Below are 25899 nucleotides of genomic sequence, written 5' to 3' on the forward strand. Positions count from 1 at the left end.
CCCTAGACATACTTTCTATGCAGTCAGTTTGGTTTCCTCACATAAAATTCATTGTACGCTTTAATCACCATGGTTTCCTGCTCCTTTTTTACTGTTTCAGAGCCAACTAAATAAAAGAAAATGAACCAGGCGTTCCGTTACGATGTGCATCGTTAACAGGGCAGTTTATTAAATTCTTAATCAGTAACATCTGCTTGCTTACTCGTTCACTGAAGACAAACAGCAATTTTGTTGCTGGGATGCTCATAGCTGCTTGAGATACACGGTAATGAAGAGTTGCCTCTGACTTTTCAGTGTGGATTTACAGCAAGCACAAAACGCCACCATGCTGTACCTAAAATAATTCCCTAAAGGAGGCATGCGCAGTGAGTTAACAAGGTCTCTTCCTCTCTTCAAAAACAAAAAGGTTGGTACAGCAGCGTTTGTGCTGTAAGACAAGGCAAAGCAATTCCATGATACGCTTTAGAACTTAACGTTTTCTGGCCAGAAACAACACCTCTCGTTATCTTTGTATGTAGGTGCCATTGCACGGGGTGTTGTTACCGTGCAGAAGCAGCAGAATGGAAGCAACAGTGTTCTGTAAAAGAGTCATAGTTTCTCTTACAGTTTGAAAGAGAAAAACAATACGATAACGATCTAAGTACAGTGATGAAGAAACCTAACAAGACACTGAAGAATACTCTTCAGCATTTTTTTCTAAGAGCAGTCAACAAAGTAAATCAGTATCAAGAGAAACCATTCACAGCCATCCACCGAACTGCAGTTTGTTTGGTAAATAGACTCTGGAAAGGTAATCTGATGAAAGAGAAGTTAAAACTTGAATTTCAGCCTTCAGTTTAGATGCTGCCATAATTTCCAGCTAAAAAGAAAGAAAAAAGGAACAAATTAGTGTGTGATGGGGTAACAGCCTGAGCAAGGGCTAGGGGATAATTTAAATAAGAATCACACTGGTTGGTTGGGTGCATATGTGGAACTGCCAGGTCAGAACTTCTGGAAATGGCGCTGCAAATCCCTGAGCTGTGATTCGTTTTACTGTATGTGTTCCCTAGCGTGTACCTCACAGTAACACATGGCTTGGGGGTGTGAACAGGAAGGAGAAGGTACACAGGACCTTGTGTTCCCTTCTAACCATTTCACATAACACGTGCCTGAATTGAGATACAGGGTTTAAACCCTACAGGTGAGATTAGAGGTCTAGTGCTGAGTATGGAGCTGCTGTAAGCGTTGCCCTACTTGTAAGGGCGCTGTGTATTCTGTAATATTTAGGAAAGCAGAAAAAGCCCATGGACAGCAAATGGCTATTAGGCGGCTATAAGTTTGTCATCACAGAGGAACAGGATTGTAGGCTTTGCCCTGTGTAAGAAGTAGATAACTATAGGTTTGTACATACTTCTCTCTTCCATGCTGGCTGACAAGCAATGTAAGGTCTCTTTTGTATACTTGCTAACTTATTTTGATCTTGCTTTGTAAATGGAATCAGGGCATCTCTGCGTATATTTAATCTGAAAAGAAAGAGAAGTGGTTATGTTTTCTCACATATTTTAAAAATACTTATTCCAACTTATTCCTTTATATTAAGACAAAATAATATATGAAACGAATAATGGATTTAAGTGTCAGTTGTCTTTTTGTGCATTAAGACAGAATGCATTTCCTGTCTCTGAAACAGGAATACTTCTGTTCCTTTGGGGGGGAAACAACTAACCTCTGAAGATCAGATGGAAGGAGACCAAGCCACTTTATAGATGGAACAGTGAGATGATGGGCCTCAAAAGACATTGACTAAAATAAGAAAGATCAGCTATAACATTCAGTGACTTTCAGTTTAAATTATTTCAGATATATGCCTTTCAAGGTCACAGTCAGACCTTACTATAAAGATAGTTCAGTATTTTCACTATCAGAATGGTAGAGGAGAAAACAGTACAACAGAAATTTACCCTGCCCCTTTCCCAGAAACTGTTCCTTCACTAAGACTTGCCCCCTTCAGCCCGTGACAGATTCTTTAGGCTGGGCTAGTCTGAATAGTTTGGGGGGGTTTACAGCCAATATGAGTCTGATTGCAAAAATAAACAAACAAAATTAAAAAAAAAATTAAGCCAGGGAAACAATGCCAATCCTATCTGGAAATTTCTGTTGTTATCTGCTGGAAAGTACCACTTTGTATATAGTCCAAACTAAGGTTCATCTGGTCCAGTATCATGGCTGCAGGCAGTATCTTAGGGAAGAGGATAAAAACAAATAAGCATTTAATGACACTTGACAGAGCACCCGCTGCTCCCAACAGGATGTGACTCCAGCTTTCGGGCCAGAAGTGCTGGTATAATACTTGATTTTTGTCAGGTTGCTTTTGGAGTCCATGAGAACATGTCACCTGCAGCACCCTACTGCAGAGTATCTCTGTTCAGATACCTGCTGTATAAAGGAATACCTGCAGTGTTTGTAATACACTGGACATACTCTAGTTTCATTTGATACACTTGTTGCTCTGCAATTGAACAAAATAAACTTTCAAGGGGATCTGACAGTTTCACTTAACCCCAGAAGATGATGTTTTGTCAGTTCACACACCTGTAGAAGAGCTGAAAGCATGAGAGCTTACCTGAAAACTCAGAGGAGTTCTGTCTCCTGGGATGTCCTTTAGGCAGATGTTGTGACATGTATTTGAACCATGACACCAGTGATGTCTGACAGTTCTTCCACAATGTTCCACACTAACATGCGTAACCCATAAGTGAATTGTCACCCCAAACCAAAATGTTACCAACATAACATGATTTTGCAGAGAGTCACTTATCTCACAAGTTATGTTCTCCTCCTCCCCAGGGCCCTCCAGCCTTCATTTCTCTTCAAAGGCAGAAACAAAGGAAACTGGAGACCACTTTTCTGCTCAGACTTCTGAAAACTGCCTGTGCGGCAGGGGAAAATTGGAATACAGTGAAACGAAACACCTGTCATTATTATCTGGTTTCTTTTTGTTGCAGGAAGAAGCCATTTCTGTAGACACACAAGGCCTAAAAGCTGTGTCTTTGTGTTGAAATGAAATTATAAAAGGCAGCAACCACTCCAACAAAGGCTGTAACAGTTCATACATTCAAGGCTGGGCTAAAAAACAATGTATTTGAAGTACAAAAATTATACTCACCGCAGATCCGTATTTGTAGATGCACATTATTTCTACACCTAGGTTGCAGAATACCAAATGTCAAGTGTCTGTTTACCTGCACACTGGGCATGTTGAAGACAACTGCATTAAGGATTCAATTTTATTGTCTGTCAGTTACAGCTTTATGATTAGTGAGGTTCTTTACGGTTTTCTACGTTTTGTGTATGTGGATTCAGAGTCTGAATTCAAAGGTGTACCCATTCACATCTGCAGAATCCCTCATGAAATGAGGGAAATTTGTTGTTTCTAGCCTGTAAACTATAGACACGAGTCCTGAATTATTAACATCAGTATATATGAACTAGTCAAATCCCAATAAAAGAGTCTGCTCAAACATACTATTTTCTTCCTGGCTGGCTGGCCTAAGGATCGTGATGTAGTTTTAAATTTTGCTTTAGACCAAACTGAGCAACATTTACCAAAGTTCCTCTTATTTCCTTTTGTTTTACAAAAGGGATAGTATAGCCCACAGCTGGAATTCTTGACAGAGCAGCATTTCCAGCAGTATTTAACTCTATAAATATATAGCTAGGACTGCCTAAGACTTCTAGAAGGGGTCAAGTGCCTAACTCCCATTAAGTCCCAGTGGACTCATGCAATGGATCATAAATTCCATTCCCCTTATGCTGATTTTTTTGCCCACAGGTACTTTCAAAATCTAGCTCTATTCTGAGCTATGGATTATATTTTTTAAAATGGGGTTTAAGTACAAAGTAAGATTCTTATTATCTCAAAGCACAACAAATCAGCACAGGAGGTAAGGGTATAGTCAGTGGGGATTTGAAGCCTGTACTGATTTTCAGTTAAATTCCTTCCTTACTCCTAGATATATTCTGCATAAATCAGGAACCTTCTGACTGTGTTGGGTCTCTCTGCTCTGAGTAGCTTCCCTTAAAAGCAAAAAAAAGACATTCTAAATAAATTTGGCTTTCCTTTTACATCATGGAACCTCTACAAATTTACCGTGTGGATCTGCATCCATAAGGGTGAAAATAGGAATTTGAAAAGTATCCCACAGCTTTCTGACCAAAAGTCGAGTATCAAGGTCTGGTACACCTCTTCCCTAAGGACATAAAATGCAAGCAGAGAGTTTAAAATTAATTAAGATCACATTTAGCTACATATGTGTTTACAGTTGTCATTTAAAGCAAGCAAACAAACAACAGATAGGCAGAAATACTTCTCCAGCAGCTGTTTTGCAGGGAAAGTTGTATGCCTCTATTTTAGCGCTGTGGGGAGGGAAGGAGGAACAGGCCGGGGAGCAGCACAGCAGATGTCCTGGGTTGCAGGCACTGTAGGCGATTCATATATCGCTGTCTTCAAGGACTTAACTAACTTGCAAGGTCTGGAAGTTGATGTATAGATGTGCCCTCAGATCTGTATAAACTCATGTACAATGAGCCACTTTTTTTTTTTTTCTTCACAAAAATAACAATGGCAGTAGCAAAACAATACAAAACAAGTTCTTGCTATGACTGACTGTAATGCAGCATAGTCTTAGGGATGGGACATGCTTTTCCCTTATTGTGGGACCAATTCTCTCCCAGAACAAATAGGTATGCATATTCCTGTTACTGATTCCTATTAATTGTCCAGGCTCTGTGGCTCCTTCACTACAATCCAAAACCAACCAATTCGGTTTCATTTGGGTTTGCTAACCTGAGGATCCTGAAGGACAAAGAGTTACTCAACAGCGAAGGTTTTCTGAGGCCGAGGCAGCTACTTGGCTGCAGCACATGATGTTGTTAAGCTACCAAGGTCTAAGAAGCTCTTTGAAGGAAATATGTGTTTAGAATGTGTATTTTGTATTTCTACCAGGATAATAAACTGATATGTATATATATGTATCTCATTAGACATGCTTAATTTTAATTTTATTATGTTCTTCTGACCGTGTTTGAGCACTCCTACAATGCTAAAGTATTTAAATTCTTACATCTCCAGGCTGGAGGTTGGTGTCCCTGCCTGTGGCAGGGGGGTTGGAGCTCTATGATCCTTGGGGTCCCTTCCAACCCATGCCATTCTATGATTCTGTGATTCTATGATCTAGCTAGATGAAATTAAGCATAAGATGCATACCGTAATCATTATACATGGGGACAGTTTATTGCAGAAGTCATCATCCAGAAGTCTCTGAAAAGTCGCATCTTTTTCTACAATTAACATGAATTTGGCATGTGAGATTAAATCTTTTCTGTTAAGGCTAACTGCATGTAAAATGATCCATCATACCAATCAATTAAAACTAAATACTTTAAACTACCTGTTCTGGAGCCAAAAGCAGTGTTCATGACTCAATTTCAGAGCCAACAAGCAAAGAAAAAATTACCGGAACATTGTTTAGCTTGGAATATTCTTTGTTTTTACTTTATTTTTTCAGTCTACAGTGAGAGTTCTTGCTCAAAGGATACTTTTAATTCCTTGAACATTAGATGGCACAGTGACTGCCTAAAACAACAAAAGTGATATTAATAATTTTAAATAGAGAAAATTACATATTTTAAAATAACCACATTAGGTAATGAAGGACACAATTACATCCTGAAACAACCATTCATCTTCTGTATACAAGATCGGTTGTGACATTTTCACCTCTTTATAAGTGTATTCAACCATTCATATCCTGCTGTATTGTATGGTTGTGCAGGAGTCCTCCTCTTATAACAAGGTGCTTTTCAAATGCGTTTGTGCTACTATCACAGAAGACTTTTCATCATATGGGCATTACTGAGATAACAATGTCCTGATTAATTTTTTACCTGTCTTAGCCAGAGAAAAAGTCAGCTTGACGTGAAGATTGCAAACTTAATACAGGCTAATAAGTATTCTTTTTGGAAGACCATTAAATAATTTATTAACTTATAACTTGATTTTCTAACTAATTTGGAGTATCAACTTGAAGACATACTGATGTTTACTTTATGTCTCTTATTAGATTTGGCTCAATCTGGCAAGCATGTAGATGAGAAAACAGGAACTTGGCAAAAGAGTGTATGTGTGTATATATATATACACACACATATTGAAGTGTGCAGTCTGCTTTTACTTCTGACTGCAAAATCAACTTTGGTGCTGGGGTGGAAAAACTCAACAAAAAGAAAATATGAGGAGATTCAGAAGAGCATTAAGAGGGGTCATTACACTCTGCTGAAAAACAAAGTGTAGTGGGCCGCTGAGGTTATCTTTCCATTTTGAAATTGCTAACTTAGGTTTACAAGGAACACAGGAAATTGTGACAACAGTCAGCAAGCAAACGTATACAGTGACCCGAGCTATAAGAAGTGCAGAATGTCAGGCAAAAGTAGATGCTATGAATTACTGTTACTGCTTTATAATACATACTGTTGCACCGCAGGTACAATTCACTATTGTACCATCTTCCTCAGTGTAACTTAAATTACCAGCAACAAAACCTTTAGATGTAGACAGCTGAAAAAAAATATTAGGTTGTATACTGTAAATTGGAAGTTACATGCTGTTACATTACTATATTGCACAGTCAAACCTCTGAAAAGAATTCTGACCAGTAACAAGTAGTTATTGACTGACATTGACCTTTTAAACACTAAGCAGTGTTTGTTGTCATCATGGATATAAAGGCATATTTACAGTAAATTAATTCTTGTATGACATGAGATACAAGTAAATCTGAAAAGTTGTTATATCTCTGAGTTACTTTAAATTGTCATTTAACCCCCAAGTTACCAAATCATTTGAGTACAAATTGCTACACAAATGTCTCACACTCTGCAATTTAAGCACTGCCTTCCCTAGGGAGTAGCAGGGATTTTAGTTGACAGTTTGTCCCAAACTCTTTGGAGCAAGCAAACTCTGTGAGTTTTCTTTGCAGAAAGAAACCTTTTGAGGGCTATGATACACTATAGTTACGTTTCATTTGCACAAATGAAACTTTTTGTTTTAAGTACATACTACTTTTATTTGCATTTCAAATTCCAGTTGAATCTATACGGTTTGGAAATAATGACAAAAACATTTGTAACAAGCCACTTACTATATGTAGACTTCTCCGAGGTATCTTAAGCATGCAGGAAATGTCACTGATTATATTGTCCACAACACTTTGTCTACCAAACAGAAGTGTATCTGAATAATATATATCTCTATCAAGACAAAATATTGTATTTGTGATTATAATACTGAATGGCTGTAGGCATGGGAGAATTTTAAAGAGAGCATAGATAATCACAGCAACGTAAAGCATTTTACATACAATCCATTATCTACAGGTATGCATCCCACAGACTGCTTTTCACAATAACATAAAATACAACTGTATGTTAAATTAGAGAAATATAGTATGTTACCTTTTAGTTGCGTAAGTATTGCTCTGCACCATCTTATAGATCATAGATAGTATTTTGAGCATCAGAGCTGAAAAGATACATTTAAAAATATTTTATCCGTTTTCAGAAATGCATACATAATAATTTGTCTTCACATTGACCCATATTTGTGTCTCATAAAAAACCCTTTGAAACATGCATTTTAATGTGCTGTGAAAATACAGAGAAACTACTGACTGCTACTAGTCAGTAGGTGCCATGATTTCTAGCATAATTAGAAAAAAAGATGATGGAGTTATAGGAAGGAATGTATGCCCTGTTGTCCCGGCCAAGAAATTAAATGATTGGGTTAGAAAAAGAAATTAGTGTATTGTTCATATTCCAAGATTCCTTTACTAGCTAGCTTTTTGAAGAAGGGTGATGTTTTTACATGAACATCCTTCAGCTAACATTCACTCAGGGATAGTAGGAACTTTAAGATTTTGTAAGAATCCCACATTAATTTCACTGTCACTCACTATAATTTAATAGAGAAGGGCTTAATAGCTGAAGGGCTGGTCATAATATCAGGATATATTAGCCATACAATTATGAATCACAGTGTGGTTTGGGTTTTTTTAAACTTTTGAACAAATTCTGCTTTTGGACTCTTAACTTACCGAATTTGTGTGCTGATCTAGGGCAATCGCTTCTAATTTGCCGTGTAGTATAATGTGGTACCATCTGTAGTCCTACAGAATCCTTAAATCTGGACACATTGCAAATAAATAGAATAAAACTTTAAATGTGCTGAGTAAATGTAAGTTGTTCTTTGCAAGGTAAATCAAACTCAGACCCCTTTCCTATCACCAAGTATGTTTGTGCTATTTTTGGACTCAATACAGAAACCATCAACTTGGTTGCAGTTGGAGTGGCTGAAGGAGAAAGGCAGGCAGTAGTCATCTGCCAAAATGACCTGTTCAAAACACTATTGAACTACCCCTGTGTGATCATTGACTTCAAAATATGAAAGAATTTCTCAGGAAGATGCTTCAAGAGTGAATTTAACCCTAAAATAGGTAAATTTCCAGAGATAAGCAGAGACAAGAAAAGTATTTTATACATACAGTCCTCTTACTCTCTTAACAGTTGTTTAATCTGAATGAGCTCTAGCATTCCGTGCTTTACCATTTCATGTCTGAAGGTGCACGTTTCACCAAAAGAATCCATTATTTCCTTAATGACACCATTATTTTCCTTTAAATTATTTTAGTGCCTTACGATACGACAGTCCCGTCTGTAAAACATTCCTTTTTCATTTCAGAGTCAAAATGGCTGTAATTTTTATCTAAAACCACATAGCATTTCTAACTTTCTTTGTCGGAGGTTTTGCTCCATGCATCCTTTGGGTGGCAGAACACACCGCTGTGCACATGTGTGAAGTGACGGCAGGAACAGACCGTGGAATAGCATCTGCCTGACAGCTTTAAAGTAACTTCCTGGCCTTTGTGCCACAACGTTTTAAAAGTCATTTGTGCTTTCCACCTGAATGCTCCATCTGGAGGAAAATGGTAAGCAGCAGCTGGGTGGATTGCTCTCTCAGGTTTGGTAAGGGAGGCTCCTTTCAGAAAACAGTATGCACAAGGATCTGATCCTTTATGTTGCCTTTAGCTCCCACAGATATTTCATAAAGGCAACAGCAAACTGACGTTAGATGGGACATACAGCAGTTCTTAGGGTTGTGTTTGCCCCAACAGAGGAGTTTTCTATAAAATCTTTTCTTTTTTTTCCTTTATTCTTTTCTATTCTTTTTTTTTTTTTTTCTGGAAGGATACAGCTGGCCAATGGAAACTGACTGTACTGCTTCAGGCCTGGCATTCTCACTGATTGACATCATTCTCCAGTAAATACCTCTCTGGGCATCTACACGTGTTTACAAGGAACATTTCAAACATGAAATCATTCTCTTGTTCTACTAGTTCCTGCCCAGCAGATTCCAGCTGTGTAGCTTAGGTATGAAAAGGTTGCCTAAAATAAGAAAAAACGATGTCCCACTGACTATATTTTCTTCCATTCATGCTATATTTTGGCATTCTGGGGGGTTTAATTTGACTATTTTTATTTTAGTCTTCTTAAAGGAGTCTGTTGAAGTAAGATATAGGTCACTATTCGGTGGAAATGCAAACCTGAGATTACAATTCTCCACCATAAATAATAGTTCAGCTTTTTTAATGTGATTGATGGGCCTTATTTTTAACATACTGTGATGTGAACTTGTTTTAATTTAAACATTTCCCCCATCTAAGTGTTCTGATGGCAAATAACATCTCACAATTGTTTTTCTAGCCTGGAATTCCATTTCCCCAAAGATTGCCAAAATTGCAAAACTTTGTTACAGTATTTTAATTTTACAGACATGTGAGTGAAACATTTTTGTCAAACTATCAGGAAACAAACCATTACATTCCCTGGAACATGCGAGCCTTTCAGTTAACTGATTATATTCAGGCCCCTCAGGTTTTTTGATTGACAGAAATTTATTTTTCTTATTAAATGAGTATTCCACCAAAATGTTATGCATGGAAGGTTTGCAACGCTTTCTCAAACCCAAATATTAGTAGTTCGTCCATTTACGAGCACTTCTACAATCTCATCAATCTAAATAGCCTTTAGCCTGCTGATGTCCAAAGCTATTACAAGGCAAGAAAGAATTTGTGCCTTCCTTTATCCTTTTGCTTCTGTCTCATGGAAAGGAGTTAATCTCTCAGTTTCAGGTATTTTCAGTTCAAAGCAGCTCTTTGGAAAAATACTGTTGCACAAGCAAATCCTATGAATCACAAAGTGTGTTATATAAAGGAGGACAGGTTGCTTTTTCTCTGATCCCCTCTAGAGAAGATGGCCTGAGATCTGAAATTTAAATAAGGTATTAGAAACTTGGCTTGCTTTACTTGGCTGATAACGAACGTAGAACACAATACGGACGCAAAAAATAAACCAGCAAGAAGTGAGATGCATCTTCTCTGAAGAACACAAAGATAGGTTTATCATTTTAAGAAATAAGATACCATGGGGAAAAAACAGAGAAAAATAAAAGAGGGAGCACAGAAAAGGCATTGGAGGATGAAATCACTAATAATTGTTTCCAGCCTAAAACAGATTTAATTTTACTCAAACACAGCTTATCATTTCTTGTTTCTACTGCTTCCCAGAAATGATTGTTTATAAGACTTCCCTTTCCTTTCTAACCCCATGTACAGTAGTTTTACATTCCTCTTTATGCTATGGTCTGCTGTTACTTAATACATGATGCCTGTTCTTAGTGGTTACTAAGCATTACTTTTCATTTGTCCATTACTTTTTAAGCAGAAAAATTATTTATTGATTCTAATACATACAGAATTAAGTAAGATTAACTTTTGTGGAAGTTACAGAATCAAATGTGTATTCATGGCATTTGTATTAAGATAAGGAATGACTTTAAAATATATGTTACTTACTGTATGTTCCTCCAATCTGATCTCTTAGCCACTGTGAGAACAGGTGCTTGTTTTTGGGCCAGGCTTTTAAGTACATCATGAATAACATTTTCTATTGCTTCAAGAACTTCAGAACTGAAACAAAGACATTAATGATACATTTCATATGACAAAATCTAGTTCTACTTTGAGTTTTGATCATCTATCCCCACTCCTACAAAAATCATGGAATTGAAAATTGCTTCAAGGACATACTTGTTTCAAAAATGTGAAGGAACTCTTTTGTTTTTTAATTTTGCTTTGCTCAGTTTCCCTAAAATCTTTAACTTTCCATTCCAGATGCATGACTGAGGACACAATCAAAAGTACATTTCTATTCAATCCTGAAACCATCAAATTTTTCTCCAGCTGAACTTTTAGACCAACTGGTGGTTTTGTGATTAATGTTTTACTATAAATGATGTAATATTGGTTTTGGCTATGATTTGGGCTCAGTTGTTTTTAAATGCTGTAAATTTAAAAAATGTTCAAGAGTACAAATACTTCCTGTTGTACCATTGCATGTTAAACTTTTGATCTGCTGCCCTGAGCAAACTGTTAAGGGTTTTAACTATATGAAGGCTCAGTCTCAACAGATGCACTGTGAAAATAACAGAATCTGTATCTTTCACCTAAAAAGACCAAGTAGCCTTGCAGCATATCCCCTACAGCAAAACTGCATGCTGGTTTGTTATGACAGATGCTTTTTATTTTCATAAGCATACTAGCTCCAACATTTCAGCTGTCTTTAAAATTACAAGTGTACTATATGCCACCATAATTTAGGTAGGAATTAGAAGAATAGATGAAACTTACTTTAGCTCAAGGTTTTATCATCAAAGTCCAATTTTTTCATTAAATAATACACTAAGATGAGTCAATACCAGTGCACACCACACAAAATTAATTATCCCACTGGTATAAAATCAGCAAGAATTCTTTTAAAGCCTAGTTATAGGTCTCCTCAAACAATAGAGAAGTGTCATTAAAGCTCTCTTCTATCAGCTGAATACGCTGCTTCTGATTTGTAACTCAGCTTCCACTTACATTTCATTCTGCTGAAACTAGATTACAATTTTCTAAAAGCGATTTCTACAAAGTATTGACCCTTTATTTTAACATGCTATTATATTATCAACATTTTAAAAACCCTGCTACTATCATTAACATTTTTTTTTATCCAATGATATTAAAAAAGTGTTCAACAAACATAATGTAATTTTTTTTCTGGTTTTCAGATGAACAAACTTGGACATGCAGAGATTAATGGCTTTACAAAGGTAAAACAGCAAAGCATTTGCAGTGCTGGTAATACAAGGAGGCTTGGTCACGCAGCCATTATATAGATTAATTTCTACTGTGTAATAGTTTCACAACCAAGTCCAGGATTCCCTATCTTTCATACTCATACTCTCTTCCTCCTAATTAAAATCCCACACCTCGTTGCCATATGCAAAATAGAAATTCTGTTAATCACAGAGGAAATGGTTGGCTGGTGAGCCGCATGTATAATGCAGCAACTAGTAAGAGGAATATAGGTAAGAAAAGCTGACTATGGTGCAGACTTCCAACATAACAAAAATTAGAGCGTTGAAGACAATAAAAATATGTATGGGCAGATGGACGAAAGAACAAATAGATAGCATAGCATTTATGCTGTTAATGTTGAAGATAATTTCTTGTGCTGTACAGAAGGAAGTGTCTACTCATGCTGCAACCTGTGAGAAATGATCAGGCAAACCTATGAGATACACAGTGCCTACCCAGTCTCTGCTCAGATTTCCCTGCTAACTAAACAAGAGTGAATTTTAAGTAGGCATACTTGGCCAGTAATGTATGTTTTCTTATTAAAATTCTGTTAATCTCCGTAGGAAGAGGCAGAATATCAGTAAGGGGTACACAGACACTTGATGTCCTCCTCCTATTTTGCCGCACTTACAACATCTGTTGACCAACAAATTGGGAAATTGGGATTGGCACAGAAACCTGAACTATCAAATTCTGCAGCAAACTTTCAAGCACATCTAGAGTATTAACCCAACACACTCCAAACCTCAGAACTGTATATCACTAAAGCCATGATGTTCCCATACCCTGCCACAAAGACCAGGAATCTTCAAGTCATCACCATCATTATTATTACTATCATCATCATCCTTTTCCTTTTAAAATACTTTTAAGATGCTCCCTGTCTGTTTTACCTCTGAGGCTGATATACTGTATGGAAAATCTTCAAAGAAATTACGATTTTTTTTGTTAGTGAATTTCAGTGTATTTCTTTCGTCATGATTTTTTGTATTTCCATCTGTACCTACAGATTTTTTGAAGAGGTCTGAAGCAATGGAGATGCTTTTTGCACTGTGAGAGCCCCTTCTCCCCTGTGTTTTTGTAGGGTAGAATGTTTTAGTAGAGGAGTATGCTTTTTGCTTTTGCACAAGCCCATGAGGTGCAATGGTCCACTGCGTACTCAAGTATTAACACAGGAGAGCATGGGTGCTACTTTCCGCATCTTTTACCTAGGGACATGGCTCTTCTGACCAGATAGACTTGTTTCCCTGAGGCTGGCATTGTCCCCAGCTGGTATTTCAGTGGAACATGCACCGTGGTCCTCCATGAAGGTTTGCGCAGACCAATCCAACTTCTCTGGAAGGGATGCAGCCATGTTAAAAGGAGATTAGCAAAGGCTGTTCTGCATGCTGGACTTAAGTCCCACAGCCTGAGGTAAAACCATAGGCCCAGAGAGAAATAAACCCCCAGAGGATTTTTGTAGAAACCAAAGTCAAGATTTTCCCGCCTTCGTGACTGACTGACCAAGGGTGTTTCCCGCCCTTTTCAACGGACAGGAGCTGGCCCCGCCCTTCCTGACTGAGGGCTTTTCCCGCCCTTCCTGTCTTTTCCCGCTCTTCCCAACTAACCAATGGCTTTGCCTGCTCTTGCTAACTGACAGGAGACGGCCCTGCCCACCCTGACAGGAACCTTCTTCCGCCCTTCCTGACTGACCAATGGCTTTGCCTGTTCTTGCTAACTGACAGGAAATGGCCCCTCCCACCCTGACAGGAACCTTTTTCCGCCTTTCCTCACTGACCCCGTCCTCTCCTGGGAGCCCCACCTCACAACTCTCTGACCACATATTTAAGCACAAACTTCATAGCACCCGGATCTGGGGTCACTGAAAAAAAGCCTCATCGATATTTCTTAAAAGCCTCATCAATATTTCTCTCATCCTTCTGAATAACCAGGAAATATTTTTTCCCTTAGTATCAGACGTCTTTTCCTGAGTGTTCTCTGCAGCTGCAAGAAAGCTGAAAAAGCTGAAACCTTCTGTGCAGCTGCATGTTGACAAATCAGCTTCCTTCCCCAAAACAATGCAAATTCCTTTGACATTAAAGATTTAGCATTATTTTTGTCATTGAAATTCAGCATTCTGAAGCTTTGCAATAGACTTGGTACATGTTTTCAAATCATTCTCAATACACCATTAAAAACTCACTTCTGGAAGACCTGGTGAAGGCCAGAAGAGTGCACCAGTGCACAGCCAGTGCCTCTTCATTGCCAAACAGTCCCCCTGCACTCCCAGAGCAGAACTCCATGCTTGATGTCTTCAGAGGGTTTTGAGTACAGAGATCAAGGCTCCTTCACTGTTGAAAAAAAGTAAATCCTAGGAATTTAAATGGCTCTTACCTTGGCAGATATGATGTGCCAAAGTGTATTTTCAACTCCTAACTACCTCATTGTAATTGAATGCCTGATAATGGTCGGTCTGAGAGTGCCAGCAATTACTTAGGAGATAAATGTCTTGAGGCTTGTCCTTTCTAGAGAAAATTTTGTAAATCCCACTCTTGATAACATCATATTTACACATGGCAGTCAGTAATATTGGACACTGCGCTCCATCTAGCTCACCGCCAATAGCATTTCAAACGTTGCAATGCTTAGACTTGTTAGCAAGTTAGATGACGTAGTGTTTAAAGTGTTGGATGCAGCTGGTTTCTCCTGCTGTTCCATGAGCTACTACCCCTGAATCTTTCTTCCTCAGTACTCATAAGATTGAGAAGCCCAAATCCAGCTTGGGTAGGTAATTAAAAAATGCGTGCATTGATTTATTCAAGGAAAACCTCAGGCTATGATGAGATGAACATAAGATGCTTCAATTAACAGAGGCAAGCAAAAGAAAAGGGAATTAATAAACTGAAATTTTCAGATCTTTCATCTTAAGTCTTTGGCCTTCGGGTACCTTGAGATCACTCCGGAAATATTTATGTAAAATCTCTGTGGCTCTTTCCAGCAATTCAACATCAAAATCAACAGATTTTTGTTTGATATAGAACTGAGAAAATTATATGCCCCTAGCAACAGAGTGCAAACAAAACTATACACATCAACTTGTAGTAAGCTGCTTTAATGACTTGTCTCTTCTTCATAGCAGCAAACAGCAACTATAAAAAAGCATGACCAAAATACTCAATGCTTATACCAGAGTTAACAAAGACTGAAAAATAAGCAAGATTGACAAAAAATTCCGTGCTTCAACCTTAATATTGTACATTTATATGCAAATCTATAGAGACATATATGAACACATAAATTGGTATCCATAATGACCAGTTTATGAGCTACAATCAATAAATGAACTAACAGGCTAATTTTTCTAAAATCTCTCTCCTCCTCCCTCCTGTTCCCTTCTTCCTTTTAAGTTCTACTTGAGTTAAAAAAAATCTACTTCAGTATCAAGTACTGACTTCATTTTTATATACATTGGAAAGAAAATTATTACAAAACCAAATAATGAATTACATGTTGGGATGGAAAGAAAAATGTGGGAAAAGCAAGGCAAGAGATGCAGTTAGAGCTCAGTGCTTGTCTTAGTCTTCTACAAAGACATGCAGTAGAGGGCACCACAGATGCCCGAGAAAAGATTGCCTCTTGGAAGCTTCTGTTAAATGTAACACCGTGATGTCACTAATTCTGGATAAAACTGTTCTGATAGGTAATGAAACACCTTCAGGTTTGTTTGCTTTAAGAGATACCCTGTTACCAAACAGCTCTCTTAAGATTGCCTCCTATCATGTTCTTGTCAGGATAGTTCTGGAGGAAGCTGTGCTATAAAAGTCTGTATGAGCTGAGGCTAATTTCAAAGTTCGTCTGTACCTGCTTGATTTGTCTCCATCAAAAACTGCTGCTATTGCTACATGCTACACAATACAAAAGCTATTCAGAAAAAAACATGTACGTTTATTTTAGTGCCAAGATGTTAAAATGCTTTTTACTGATTTCTCATATGTAACGGACTCAATAGAGTCAATTATATGTAAACATGTAAGAGCACATGTATCATTTTTCTCCATTGCAAACCTTATCCAAAGGTTTTTTCCCCTTTTCCTATGTAGCTAGCCTCTCACACGATGTTTTAATTGTTTCTGTGGCAAGCATTTCTCACCAAATGGTCTGACCTTAATTCTTTTAATAGATGGGCAGGCATATCAGCGGACAGAATACGTTTATTTACAGTTAATGTCAAATAGCACCTGAAATCCAGTCTTTCACTCAAGCCTGGAAAAGAAAGGGAGATGTCTGTAAAAGGTAGTGATTCAGTGTAAGCAGAAGCATGTGGGCAAGCTGGGAGTGCTGAGGAGCTAGATGGAGGCTTAGAAGCTATAGTGAGAGCAGGGAGGGAGGAAACCCCACTAGCTATCTAAGAGCTTCTTGGAAGATGGCTACTGTAGTCCAGCACGCTTCCATTTCTTTCTGGCTTTCTTGGTTGTGATCTGAACAATCCTTGGAAGGACAGACATTTTGTGAGCCAACAGATTTTACTGGGAATAAGCAAGAAGGAAACAGGAGCCAGATCTATCACCTGCCAGTTACATTAAAAGTTACTGATCTTCTTCCAATGAGCAAAACCCAGAGAAACAGGAGACGAAAAGTCATTCACTGATGACAGCTGACAACTTCAAATGGGTATCTCCTTCCAACTCACTTGCTTGGTTAATAAAAACAGCAAACCAACCAAAACTAATACACATTTTCAGTTTACGCAGCTCTGGAGTGAGAAACACCTGTAAAACATTTATTCTGCGGTGAGCCGAATCACCACCGTAAGAGGAAGTGGCTCTTTGTTACCATCTCTTCTTTTTGTGTTTTATCTTTCAGCCAGAAATAAACTCCAACAGCCCTTTCTTAAAAGGAAAAGTAACTTTCACCTAACCTCTGCCATGCTGATTTTCAGATCCAACATCTTCTAATGCTTTTACAGGCAGTAATGTATTTTGGGTGGCAGGGCAAGACAGGTATTTGGGACAAAGAAAAACAAAGTAAATTAAAGAATACCTTTCCTCAGTTTAGCCACATGCACTCTAGTTCAGTGACAATTATTAAGCTGCAAACAGGCAGCATTGTGTGACTGAACATCTGAAGACACAATTTTTACATGCTAAGAAGTTGAGCTTGCCCAGTTCTACCACTTCTCAATCCTAAACATAAATAAAACAAAGATATTGTCTTGCTTTTGAAGAATCTACAGGTCTGTTACATACAAATAGTAAATATAATTGTCTATATTATGGACAAAATGTTAAACTCTTTCTCTGCTATCTTCTATACAAAAATCCCATGACGGCTGGACAGTAAGAGAGATCAGCCAAATACATGGCACCACTCTCTGCACCTAATGCCTATCTATTCTAAAAGAGATAAACACCTATCACTGACCTACTACCCCATTTTTCATTGCTAAGAATGGGCATCAAATTAAAATCTCAGCTGAAGTGCTTCTATAGCAGCTAAATAAACAAGGCAAGGGAGCTATGGGTGAGTTACAGACAGTTCCTGCCACTCTCTGGCAGCTCCCAGAAATCTGCTGCTCGTATTGTCTGTATGGTAAAAACCTGAGCGAACCCACTCAGCACTAGTGGTAAGTGCTCAGGTCAGGAGGACTTACATGGCATACCGCAAACGTGGTAATAATATCTAATGAGTTGATTTGTAAACATCTATATACTTATAAAAATCCAAATCTGGTTTTAACTGAACATTGAATAAACATGTTATTAGGAAAAATTCTGATTAAAAAAATGTGTTAAAGGGAAAATATGTTGAAACAAACAAATGGAAGACATTTGTGCTACAACATAACTGGAAAAGCATGAATGTCTTCTGTTCCACACTCATGTGATAGCTTGAACATAGCAGGCGTGGAAACAGCTGCACGATTTCTTCTGGCTTTCAAAAGGTAACATTTCTTGTTTAGTTTTTGCTTTCCTTTTGTTGGCAAAATCCTAGAAAGCATGAAAACTCAGGTGTGATTTTGCTCCTTAAATCCAAAAATGCCAGCTGCTGTACATTAAAAATGCTTGAGCCAAGATCTGTTCTTTCATTTAAATGAATGTTATACCAGTGCTGTCAAGGCCCTAGATTTATGCCAACAGGTAAAACTCAGAATGGACTTTAGGCCTTTATTATTAACTATTTAATAATGCCTGGGGAAAGTGAAGTAAGAGGCTGACGCAGGAGTCTGTTCTGAGCACTGTGGGCCATATAAATAACAAAATGGGTGGGGCATTTGATAAACAGACTTCTACATCATTTTTAGAAGCCTAGATTAAAATCAAATTTATGTCATCCTTTACAATACATTTGGCAATTTTAATTAAGCTACTGATGTTAATTGCTCCACACTGCAAAAATGCCAGGGGCACTGTTGATATCATTTTGTATAAAGGGCAACCTTTGCTTTGGAGGGTCCTAAGGCTCAGTAAAGAGTGTATCAAATAAAATACAACATAGGTGTCTTATCTTGGTTTGCTCAGGGATTTTTTTTTTTTTTACCAAAGGAGAAGAAAAATTAATGTGACTCAAATATAAACATGAATCCAGCCCAAAACATGTCTTACCAAGCTGTTGTATAAGCAGCTCTGAGCACGGTGAGACTGTTAACCGGCCTTCAGTGAAGACTTCTCTGCGCTGCCTTTCCAGGACGCATTTTTACAGATGTTTTTAGTCCACTCAAACATTTTTCAAAGTATTTCTGTATATTTCTAGACCACTCTCTGTACTCAGAGCAGAGCTCAAATATGTCAGCTGGGTGTCACTGCTATAAATCATTTTTTGTATTTGGGCACAGAGGAAGGGATCACATTTTTCTTGGTTTTTGCCTTGTTTCACTGCTGTTGGCGATGAAGGCTACCAACTGTCTTGAGTCTGGCTTGATGGATCTTCTTCCTGACAGATTTCTGTCTGCTGGTTTAGGTCTGGTCTCTAGAAGGTACTGGACCCAAAGAATCACAAGGAAACATATACAGCTCATAGCTACATGAAGGTATTAATTAAATGCCTGGTTAATAAAACTATGGAGCCTAGGCACATAAATACAAACTTCTCTAATATAAAGCTCTTCCTGGCTGATCTCATGTATTGATCCCAAAGGGAGTTCAGCACTGAATTGGGCCTTAAAGAATTGAATAGAACAAGTTTATACTATTCTCCAAAGATAAAATCTTCTGGCACAAACAGGAGTTCCGAGCTGGGGACTAAGGGTTTTTCTACACTGGAAAATTGACTGGAATTCCTCTTGCAGAACAAGCTATTCTGCAACGACTGAGTCAGACCCATGACTTTCCCAGGATACAATATCCACACAGGGAGCTGTTGTGGGTTGGTTCCTCAGCAATAGCTGTTGTGGTCACTTTTCCCAGACAGGTAAATGCAGTGTCCATGCATGTCTGCCGGAGGGAAAAGCTTGGGGGTTTTATAGAACAAGACTTTTTGTCTGGTATATAACATGTGGCAGAATGTCAAAGTAGGAAGGGAACTTTCAATCAGATTGTGATGCAATTGATTAAGTATATTTAATTTACTAATATAAGATGTATTATTATAATTTACTATGATTACTTACATGCTAAGAACATCTCTACATCGGCAAGGCTGTGTCTATTACAGGATGTTCATCAGCTTAACTAAATCATTTTAAAACCCCCATATCTAATTCAGTCAGTGCAAAAATATTAACAAAATTACTTGCTGTAGTCTCTGATCGATGGATCTCCTATCTCAGTCAGCAGCCTTGCAATAACATCATGCATGTTGTTACAAAGAAATATACAAGTTCCATACCTCTGCAAGAGCCAAGCTTCTTCCCTTTCAGTACGTTCATTTTAATAAACAATATATATTGTTTATTTATTGTTTATTAAGGTGCCAGCAGCACTTTGTCTAGGTTAAGAATTCCTGTTAAACCTTAGGCACAGGTGGGTGACAGGTGGGTCTACAACTTGTTACCAGAGAGCGAGCTCCTTTCCAAATCTGATGTAGTGTTAATTTATCCTTTCAATGTTTTTCTGTATGTTCTCTACTCTGTAATGTTAAAGGGTCTCTCATGCATCGTGCTGGAACACTTCCATGTTTGGATCCACTCGCGAGGAATTCTGAGTGCCAGGAATGCAAGATTCAAACCCTAACATGTCAAGAAATAAAAAATAACTGGTGTGGAAATGACATTGCTCAAGATGCTTTCATCCATCCATGAGTTCTAAGAAAAGAATATTTAAAGCTTTCTCTATAAATTAAGATGAAGGCTTTCTTTTATTAAAGCTTGGTACCTCATCAGCAGGAAAACGAACATGCTCAGTCACCAATCCAGATTCTCATTTGGTGTGGAGAGCTGGATGAGATCATATCCTCAGCAAAATTACAGAATGCTAAGAAGCAAATCAGGAGAGCCAATTCCTAACTCTCAGTTTAACGACAGGGTGCCTCATATTAGTGATGTAATGTAAGCAAATAATAGGTGTTGCTGAACAGCTGCTCTTACACTGTATTGGCTCTTCTCTCCTAAAGATTCAAGCAGGAGAAAACCGTTCCTTTATGGTTTAAGTAAATTGATTTTCTAGTATTTCAGCTGTATTATGATGGACAAGACATCAAAGTCTTCATTATTTATTTTTTTTAAATTATTTCATTGAAATTAGTTAATTTCTTAGAATGTGCTTATGCTGTAGAGACTGAAAGTTTGATGAGGTGTAGATTTACTTGCAGAAAAATGGATTAACTGAACAAATGATATAACATGTAAGGAGAGTAATAATAAGAACACAATGCGTCCTCTCGGATGCTCTGAAAGTATTCTTTACTCTCTGTAGTTTTTCAAGGACTCAATTATAAATATTTACAATCTAAAAGAAATTTTCACAAGTGTGAAAAAGGCAAAACCCTTTATCTTAAAGCCATTTTTTAAAACAAAGGGGAAAAAATTTGTCACAGAAAAATAAATACTCAGATTTACACAAGCATATTAGCAATAAAATCATTTGAGTATTTAATGGGAGGAAGACAATTACACCCCATTCATTGTCTGGAAGGACACAAATCTCTCTGGATTTGTGTATGTACCAGGATTTCTGACATGCTACAGCGATGTAGGCACTTCTAGCCCCACATTTGGAACTCATTCCACCAGTTCTATGAAGTGCCGTGCGGACGGTGTGTTTTCTGGGAATCGTGGCTCTGCCCACAGAACCTGATGGGAATCTGATTGTCCTGGCAGAATGAACAGTCACAAGAACAATTGTGTATAATCTCCCTGCAGAGAAAAAGGTTGTGGCAAGAGGATTCCCAGGGGGTCCTGGGAAAAAAAGAGATGAGGTTTCATTCTGGTGTAGCATTACAAGATTATTACCTAAACCCTTTCATGTCACTGCTACACTGCAACGAACCAAGAGTGGCTGGTAGGAAGAAAATGATAAATAGACATTGGAAAGCCAAACTAGACACCTCTCAGGTGGAACTGGAAGAAACAGGGCAAAGAAGGGCCAAAATAGGAGAATCCAGGTAAGTACAGAGGTGGAATTATGGAAGAAAACATTGTGATTGTTTCCTATTGGAATGTATTTTGAAAAACTAAGGCTGAGCCTTCAACCTCAGAGACTGGAGGTCTGAAAGGTGACTGGCTGGAAGGTTTTCATAACACTCTGTGCCCACCTTTTGGTTTCAGAGGTGTGCATCCCTCAGGAGCTTATTTCCCAGCCACAGTGTACTTATTCTCCTTGTGCGGAGAGAAAACCAGCACAACGCAAACCAGAGAGGTCACTGTACATATACCAGGTGGATTTAGTCACTGAAAAATGTAGAATTCAACAAAAATAAAACTCATTTACATGATGCAAAAGCCAATACTTAGAGATTCAAAATGATTTCCAATCCTAGTGGAAAGCTTCTCATTTCATAAATTAAATAGTGCTTACTTTACAAGGTACATTTTTCAGGCGTATGTAATCGACATCCTCATTCATACTAATTTTGTACTATTATGGGGTAACAGCAACAGAGTCCTGACTTTTTTTTCCTGTTACAGATCATTCAGTCTTCTGATGGAGAGTTAAACTGAAAGTAAACTTTTACTCTGGAATGCTATGTTTCAGTGCTTTGTATGACACACTTGTAATCATATTAAATGATATTCTGAGTCAGCCATGCCAAAACACTGCAATAAAAATACTTCCCACTGAGTGTTTGAGAAATAATTATCAATAACTGTTTTCAACTTTTCACAAGTATAAAATCCCAACAGGGAGTTGCTGTTTGAGGAACACAAATGTGTATTTTTATCATAATTTTAAAAAGAAATTTTGTCCTTTTTGCCAACTGGCTCCTGAGGTAAGAGCCCTGCCTATAAATGCAGTGAGGCACTAACGATATATGAAGTTCATCTTTGTGCTCCGTTCATTCTCACATCATTACCGGTAAAAATCAGCAATAGGGTATTTGCATTGATTTACAGCAGCCATTTACAATCCCCAGATTGCAGGCATTATTCATCCATGGAAAAACCTGTCCTACTCTCCTTTTTTCCCCAAGTGTAATAGTGACTATCATCTTTTTTCTACTCATGCCCCTATCTATGTGGTAATGGAAAGATGGAGCTTCTGTCACTAGAGCATCCTGCACAGAAATCAACTTCTCTAAAGCCAAGTCTAATGGAAAAATATGGCTTTGCTGATACTTGGGGAAGGTGACCTGAAAATGCAACGAGAAAAAGGCTTAAGTTCTTAAACATTTTCATACCCCAATTTGCACAGACATGACATGCTCCCAGACGTCTCTGTATACCAGCACAATTTGGCACGGAGAAGGGTGGTCAGCAGTGGAGCAATGCAGGGACTCCATAGTGATGCTCAGCGCATTCAGATAGAATTGTATTCTGTATATGGTTATATTGTGACCAGTTTTGGCTCCCCAGATTCAAGAGTAGCGTGGAGAATCTAAAGCAGGTTCAGCAGAGGGGTGCTGAGATGCTCAGGGTCAAAAGCACATGGTATGAATGGAGAGACTGAGGGTGCTGGGCTTCCTTATCCTGGTGACAGAGGCCAAGGACTGATCTCTGCCTGAATGGTCCTTAGGACACAACATCTAAGTCCTGCTTGGTAGGTAGTGTCATATGACAGAACACAGAGCCATGGCCATAAATCACAGTGTGGGAGGTTCCGTCGAAAATTGGGAAAAACTGTTACTCATTTTTCTGGCATCCTTTGAAAAACAAAACCAAACCCCCCTCAATGACTACAAAAACAATGCCCCAGTACAACAACAATTCAAGAACCTAATAAAAAATACCCATCCCCTGGTTTCTAACACTTTCAGCGATCTCCTACCTTCATTATTACACATACTACACATACTTTGTCACACACATAAGTAACGTGTATGAAGCGTACATTACCTGCATGCCACATTTTTATCTGCATGCAATTTGTTTGTATGCAATTAGCAGCTGACAGAACACCAGTTGCTTGGTGAGGAATGAGTTCTTTTTGTACAAGTGAAAACCAGAAGTGCTTAATTTGCAGTGTAATATTGACTATCATCTCCTTGAATCAAAAATTAGCTTTTTGTAGTGACTTCATTGACTTGTTTGGGCACCATTGCATCACTTTGTCCAAGAAAAAAGTTGTAAAGAAAAGAAAAACTATTGAAAGGAAACTGCAAATATCCATTGGCTCAAACAATGTGAGCATGCTAATTAACTAGCAACAGTTACCTGAGTAATCAAGGCAGGTTATTTCTTGTATTTATTACAGGCACCTCCAGGTATTTATTACATCACCTGTGATATTTATCTGATCATCTGTTCAGAGCACGACATTGGAACTTGTATGCTAAAGAGGCTAATTTTGACCATTTAACTGCAGATATTTTACTTAAGGTACTTTGTGACACCAAGAAGTTTTCACTTCTCCCTTAGGATTTTAAATCCTACTAGCACTATTCCACCAGTTTATCCTAGTTTTAATGCTTCCCAAACCCAGTTCCAACCATCCAGCTTTTCAGTACCCAGTGAGAAGACTGGTCTCCTTTCCTTTGCATCTTTTCAGTTCCCACAGGCCAGAAGTTAATATTTTCAACACAGACTACTCAAGAAGTGCAAAACATTTACAGCATGCGGGACAGAGGTATCGCTGTGTTTAAAACCTGAGGCATGGACCTGCCTACAGTGAAACCAAGGCTTTCTGACCATATGACTGCTGTCTCTACAGAATACCTGCAATAGTAAAGATACCGACTGGAGCTGTATAAATATTGCCTCATGTTTTATCAGATCAACTGGTGTTTGCAATTTTCTTTTTCCTAAACTCATCCCTGAGAGTTCACACCCATTATACCAAATTCATCGTTTGAATCTCATTTTGTAACGTCCGTCTCTTTCAACATACTGCTGAAAGGACTCAAGAATCGCCACAGGAAAACTTCTTTTGTATGAACTTTTTAGTGCAGCTGGCAACAAAATATAAGTAACATCTACCATGCTTCCCTGGGTTGGTCTAAGAGATGGACAAGTAGGAGGAGAGCAAACACCACAACGCTTTGTAGTCCAGTTTGACAACTATTCTTGCCTTCCATTCCTAATAAAAAGCATAACACATATTATACTTGTAAATCCAAAGTTCACCTGGTCTGAAATTCTGCTTCTGAAAGCAAGCAATACTGGACATCAGGAGAAAAGTATATAAGAAAAGCTTCTAGCAATGCTTTCCCAGCACACTCTGCCCATCTTCTGTTTATGACTTCATGATTTCTGCAAACAGAGGTGGTGTCTTTGTATTCATTACATTTTTCTTCTATGGAGTTGCACATGCACATTTTTAACATACAGTCTGTCCTGAGACAGGGAGTTCAACAGATTAAATACTCACTCGTCTCCCTGAACCTGCCATCTGCTAGTTAGCTAGGATGGCCCTTACTATGCCAAACAAGGCAGTGAACGTTCAGTCTGTGTCCACCTTTCCCAGGCCACTCAGTTGGGTTTGTTTGGGGTTTTCTGTTGTTGTTTTAACATTTCCTTACACTGCTTCCCCTCACTCCTTTTGGCACTGGCTGGGGGAAAAAAAAAAAGTAAAAACAAAGGTGCTGAAGAAAATGTGAAAAAGTAAATGCAGAACCAGTCAGAAGCCTGAACCAAAGAGAGGGGAAAACAGAACACTGGATGTCTGCAGGATGATAGCTGGGACAGAGAGCGAGAGCAGGGAAACAGGCTGAGAACAAACATGCAGGAAGGGGATGGGAAATTCTAAACAACAGAAATAGGTGATGATTCCAGGCAAGACCCTCTCTCTTGTTTTGGATGATACAGGTATAGAAATTCAGAAAGAATCTTGGCCATCTGAACTTGGCTGGAAACTTACATACTCCTCCTATTCCCTCCTCCACCCATACATGTCAGCTCTGCAATCAAATAAAAAAAAAAATTAGGTTTTAAATTCCTTAACATTTGGGTGCACAAAGGCATGTTTTACCTCCCTTGTACTCCCTGCAATCCCACTGATGGGAATCTGAGATCATAGTTCAGCTCCAAGGAAACTCAATGTACAGAAGTACATTAAGGAGATATACCATCTTTTCTCACTACTGGAGGGAACTTTTTTGCCCTAGCTTGAAAAAGAACTTG

The 25899-nt window shown here is 38.3% G+C and overlaps 1 protein-coding gene across 1 annotated transcript; it reads right to left on the bottom strand.

The window, feature by feature from the left end:
• Positions 1–713: 713 nt before the first annotated feature.
• On the bottom strand, positions 714–13578 carry SPO11 (SPO11 initiator of meiotic double strand breaks; the record flags this gene model as incomplete). Its single annotated transcript, XM_084271409.1, is given in 14 exon segments — positions 714–859; positions 1391–1502; positions 1706–1782; positions 3146–3183; positions 4130–4229; positions 5246–5355; positions 5578–5614; positions 6509–6595; positions 7179–7287; positions 7492–7558; positions 8130–8218; positions 10947–11073; positions 11076–11101; positions 13481–13578. Coding segments are annotated over 14 exon segments (1197 nt in total). The 3' UTR covers positions 714–739.
• Between the last annotated feature and the right edge of the window lie 12321 nt (positions 13579–25899).

This window comes from Gallinula chloropus (genome assembly GCF_964237585.1).
Source record: "Gallinula chloropus genome assembly, chromosome: 16".
NCBI classification, from domain to species: domain Eukaryota; kingdom Metazoa; phylum Chordata; class Aves; order Gruiformes; family Rallidae; genus Gallinula; species Gallinula chloropus.